We start from the raw sequence: 5,920 nt of genomic DNA on the forward strand, positions 1-5,920 counted from the left end.
ATATATTTAGCTGCCCTTCTTTCCGTTGTTTCAAATCCACTTTTTGTTCTCCTTCATTTTGGCTTTTAAAATCCGTATTATATTTTAAAATTGGAAATAGTCTACACATATAAACTTGAATTATGTTAGCTGCCCTTTTTTATAGCATGATTATGCAATGAGCTAGAAAGTATCCATGTGGAGGATTGAAATAATAGCCCTGGGCATTACAAGATTTTACATTGCCCATGTATGCTTAGTTTTAAATTGATTCATTGACTCAAGATATATAAATTGATATTTAACTGGTAATTTTTACAAGTAATTTGCTTAATTGACCAGTGTGGTGCATAGGTATTGGCTGCCACATTTAACGGTACGTACAAAATTCCACAGGAAAAATATTTTATTAATTGTATTTTTAAATGAATAGTAACATTTATGTATAAACAAAATATGTACAATATTCCATCTGCTGTAAGTTTCCAAAAATAGTCTGTTTACCTCTCCCTATACAAAACTAATCTTCATCTTTTTTTTCAAAACATTACATTCAACCTTCCCATATTATCTGAATTCCATTATTTACACAAATACACGCATTTACCAGCAGATCCATACCAGATATTGAAACCTGAAAGGCAACATCTTTTACGAATGGCAAAGAAAATAAAAAGATTCATTATTTTTAAATACATCTCATTGAAGTACTGTGCGTTAAACAGGCTATCCAGTAATGACTTTGGCATCCTCAAAACCTCAACCAGCTCACCATTCACACGTAACACATCAACATTTACAGCAATTTCTTGCAGTTCTCTCAAACAGTATGCTGATACTTTTAAAAAAAACCACTTCATACATCACTTGTCCTTATTATGGTCACCACTTCCACTCAACAACCCTTTTAAGAGCCTGCAAGGATAGTTACTACTGACTTTTATCAATCCTGCAAAAATACAGGTATATACAGAAGCAGTTACATTTAATATTTGGTGCTTTTAAACTGGGTGGGATCATTTAGCAGCATATCAGTGCTATAGGAAGGGCACAAGTCAGTTCCTTGGCTATTATTACAGCAGAAAGCTTAAGCAGCATCTATAATTTCACCATTTACATTCATTTCACAGACAGTGCGTTTACACCTCTGAAACTATATGAAAGCTTTGGAGGTTTTGTTTAGCTGGGAAATAAGAACGGTGACGGAAAGTTTATTTATTTTTTAATCCATTGCACTTTAAAGCCATTTTTATGCAAAGACTTCACCTCTGAAGCAATCTGCTGTCCATTCCTATAACTGTGAATGAATTATGGTCTCGACAGCCATTTCAAACTGTTTACATTAGCTGAGGCTACAACTGTTGGGAAATGGCGTCAAATCTAAATGTAAACACTAACCAACCTGGGATTACATCATTTTCAAACTAGTTTTAAATTGAGAGATTTTTTTTCATGTAAACACACAAGATCAGTCAAAGTTTCTGTTACGAAAATAAATCAGTCTTTGGGTTCCAAGCTCAGGGACGGGACTTGTTTAGGGACTGGAAGCAGAGCGGATGTGTCCATTGATGGGGAGATGGAGACTGGCGAGGCTCCCCTTTGGGAAATTAAGAGCGGAGAGAGTTTATCGGGGTTCATTAGCCCGGTCAGTGCAGCCGATGCAGGGATCCCAGGGTACAAGACTGGCATGGAGGTTGGGTACCAGCACTTATCCAGCATGGGCATATATGCAGCAGCTGATGGTGGCAACAGGTAAAAAGGCACGCACAAAGGTGGCGGGTGATGACTGAGGAAGCTACCTCCAGCATGGTCACCGTTTGTCATGCGGATATCCTCCTCAGACAGCTCCATTCGAACCTTTTTCATCGGTGGCTCCCCAAATTCTTGTTTAATAGAGACAATCCTCTCCGCTAATGGGTGCTTCAGCTCAGCTTCCCTCTCGGCGCCCTCCAGGTCATGCTTGGAGTCATTTTTATCAGGCTCGCCACCGTACCCGCTGTCAGTGTCGGTATCGCTGCCGCTCTGCTCGCTGCTGGCTGGGCAAGTCCTCTGGATTACAGGCACACAGTTTTTGCCAGGTCCTTCAACCCTGGGCCTGAAATCTCCTTCCAGAAACCGAACTGAGCTCTGCCCTATCCCATGAACATATCCCCCTGTGTGCATGTCTGCTCCCATCTTCTGAAGATGATTTATTAAGTGTGCAGGCTTCACTTCTCTTTGATTTTCATACTTGGCCAAATATTGGAAAACTTCTTTGGCACACATTTGGAATCCAGATTGGAACATCTCATGATTAGACTCCGATGCCTTAGCTGTCTGTTCACCTGAGAAATGGAAAAGAAAATTGCATTAAAACCTGACCTACATAAACTCCATCACAAATGAGACTAATGTTCAGCTACAGTCAAAGGCCACATTTTCTTTCGTTTTAGATTCAATCTTTTTACAGATACTTGATTTGTGGCTCTTGATATTTACAATAATGCATCTGGCAACTAGTTCAGATTCCAGTGAACAGTAAAGTTTTATACATTCTTTATTAATAAAAACAGGATCCTGGAACAACTTGAAAGAATCAAAACAGATTATGTTGAACATGCCAAATAAAATTACCACCATTATGGACTATACCAATCATGTCACTATGACAACAAGTCACTGCACTGGGAATTAAGGTTTCAATGCCAGAATCAAAAGAAATCACAAATCTGCTAACATGCACAGAAAGTTACTAGGTTTGTAACTGAATCTAGAAATGTATTAATATAGGCACATTGTATTGTATTTATGAAGACAAATGTATGCAAAATCCAAACATAGTTCCAGTCTCTGCTTACCAATTTGTAAACCATTCTGCAAGGCTAGTATTTTCTGTTGCTGTTGTTCAATAAGGCCAGTTAATGCCTTCACGTGCTTCAAGGTAAGTTCAAGAACTACAGCCTTTTCCAAATGCCCCAACGTCTGAAATGGAGACAAGTGTGATTAAAACGTGCATAAAATGATGTGGCATCCTGCGAAAAAATATTAAGTGCCTATCCGCCCGTTTAATCAATGGTATCCCACACCCAGCAACGACTTAACAAGTGTACCTGTTTAAGGGATTCCTACAAATTCTAACTAAACAAACAGATTCTAACTAGGCCTATAATTAAGTGTATTGTACCTCATCTTTATAAACGTAATGAATGGAACTAACCATTAAAAAGCAATGAAACTCAATCGCTATTAACATTTAAAGCTCGTATAACTAAATACATCACAATCCCTTGTAACGAACTGTCTGATCATTAAAATCCCGATAGCATCACACTAGTGTTAGGTGTTGGAGTGTGTCCCACCAGTGCGAGTTTTCTGAATACAATGGCGAATTGCTGCTCTTCACATTTAGAAATCTTCCCTGGCGGAATAATTTAACCGATGCTGGTAAGAAACGATACTCCAGAAAGTAACTAGGAAACCCCAGCCGTCTAACACAGAATTTTGCCTCCTCTTCATCACCTACTATCCAAAATACTAGTGAACCCTGCCCGCCCCTCCAAAGGGTTTGCGCTATTTACTCAAACCACCTAATTTTGAATATCTCCATCCCGTCCAAATTAGTGCATTGCCTCTCCAAATAAATACAACCTTAGATTTACTCAAACGCAAGATGATGCCAGATATTTTTATCTTTAAATAAACATTTCCCTCCTCATCTAGGATATCGACACGCAGACAGATGGCGCCTTTAACGCTCAACCTTTAACAGTTATGCCAAAGCACGTTTAATTTCAGCGTCTCTTACCGTCAGTTTGAGATGTTCAGGGAGCATGTCCTTTAGCTGTGCAATGCATTCATTAATCCTGTCACGCCTTTTCTTTTCTATCAGTCGGTGAGGCAGTTTATATGTTTCCTATAATTAAGAAAAGAAAGCTTATTAACTGTTACCTTTTAGCACAGATTTAAATAACAAGTGCTGTTATTTAAATCAGACACCGCTCACAGTTACAACGCACAATCAGTACTGTGCCCAAGAGTATAGCATCAGAGATAAAGCAATACAATATCGGGGTGGGTGGGGGGGGGGAGTTAAAGAGGATTGGTAACAGATAACGAGAAACAATGGCAAAGAATAAAGAAATACAATATACCTTATTATCATCGCCTTTCTTTAGCCCTCTCTTAGTCTTATAAAGAAACATATGAGAAAATTCCATTCTGTGGAGGGAAAGATAAAATAATGGAAGTTGAACTGTGATTTTTTTGTTCTTTTCAAAACCCAACAGTATACGATAAAATATATTTAACAATTAAAATTCAGAAACCTACCCTTGCGTTTCGCTGCTTTCAAAAGTTGGGATTTTCGCCATCCGAGGGGGAGGCTGTGCACTCGAGATCCTTTCCATTTCAGTAAAAATTTACTCTTGCTACTGCTGGTGCTGCTGTTCGGGGTTTCCTTCCCGATCTCTGTCTCGCTATCTGCCTTGCCGACTGATCAGTCGGAGTTTGCTGCACCACACTTGCCTTTAATGAACGTGTGGGTGTTAGAGAGCTACGTGTTAAACCCTGTGACTCCAGGCACGTCTTTGCTCTTACAGTAAAAAAAGAGCTCCAGTCACATGAGACTCACGTGTACAGGAGGCTGCACACATCTCTTGCTCTCCGTAATCTGTCTCTCCAAAACAAGAAGTGATTGGGGGTTGAGAAACGGATCAAATGTTAAAAAAAAATTAAATAGTCAGGTTAGGGAGGATTCATCAGTAACTTGACTGGAATGCCGCATACATAACATATAAAACAAATAAACTAATAACATTCGCGGTGTCAGTGGATAAGCGACCAGGAAATGAGTGATCCGCTGCCGATAAGCTGTTAATGAGTTGATCATAATTCCAGATGTCGATGTATTGGTTCGAGTTTCTGGATACTGTTGTGTGCCATCTGATTTTACTGAGGGGTGGGAGGGTGGAGGATTTGGGGTCGTGTCGCCCTCTGAAGTAACTGCCTTAGAGTCGAGAACAAGACAGGAACGGCGAGGAAAAACCTGGCATGATGTCCTACAAGAATGGGCGCATAAAGTTGCCAGAAGTGCCACCACATTTAGTGTATATGCAGCTATTAATTGCTATTGGGTATGGTCTTGATTAACACAGGGATCGCCCGTTTTGCTATCAAGTGGTGTTTTCTTTTTCTGCACCCCAGTAATTACTGGCCACGTCTTTATTTGATAGAGGTGCTGGTTAAGGGAAGTGTAAGAACGGGTGTCCGATTTGGGCTTTATAAAACCTGGCGAGGGAGTCATTGTACAATGATAGAGGCTCAGACGGCAGTCTAATTCAGTCTGACCGCAGGGTCGTGGATCTGGCAACCTGAGCGCTGCGGGAAACGTGAGAAATTATCATGAAATGTAGTCAGACAGTAAACAGGGGTCACAACAATCAGCCAGGGAGGGCCGTCTCAGGAAACACCGAGGAACAGATTCCCTCCTTCACATCGCACCTTCCGTCTGCTCGGGAGAGCCTTATTCAATTCTATTTTAGGGGATTAGCGGATTGAAACTTTGGAAACTGTTAGGTCAGAGCTGCAAACTGAAACTAGCTTTAATGAAGGGAAGCGCCAATGGTAAAGTGAGCCGGGTGTTACATAACGGCGAGCTCGGGAAGGTGAGCGTATGGAGCGAATGTTTTGAGCTGTTAGGTTTAAACATGCTCGCTGCGCAGTCTGCTCCAGTCTGACCCCGCCCCGCGGCGTGCGGGGTAACGTGAGGTCTCGCCGGCTGCTGGCGAGAGGCGCAGAGGCAGCTGTCGGCGAATCTGACCATGAGGACGCAAACGTGACAGTGGAGGCAGAACGCAGCCCCAACAGAGGACAGCCCCCGCACCACATCAATAACAGGCGGGGATTTCAGAACCTCTTCTCTCCCGAGTAAACACGCACAAAAGAAAAATCCCACGGGGGAACG

General features: G+C 41.3%; 1 protein-coding gene across 1 annotated transcript; it reads right to left on the minus strand.

Annotated features, from left to right (window-relative positions):
• Positions 1-367: 367 nt before the first annotated feature.
• On the minus strand, positions 368-5,663 carry bhlhe40 (basic helix-loop-helix family, member e40). The gene is made up of 5 exons (XM_072280626.1): positions 4,288-5,663; positions 4,110-4,176; positions 3,764-3,871; positions 2,817-2,940; positions 368-2,303 (listed from the first exon to the last, which is right to left on the minus strand). Exons 1-5 carry the CDS (start codon positions 4,362-4,364, stop codon positions 1,477-1,479), a joined length of 1,203 nt encoding a protein of 400 aa, XP_072136727.1. The 5' UTR covers positions 4,365-5,663; the 3' UTR covers positions 368-1,476.
• Between the last annotated feature and the right edge of the window lie 257 nt (positions 5,664-5,920).

Source organism: Mobula birostris, chromosome 16 (assembly GCF_030028105.1).
Source record: "Mobula birostris isolate sMobBir1 chromosome 16, sMobBir1.hap1, whole genome shotgun sequence".
In the NCBI taxonomy this organism is placed as follows: domain Eukaryota; kingdom Metazoa; phylum Chordata; class Chondrichthyes; order Myliobatiformes; family Myliobatidae; genus Mobula; species Mobula birostris.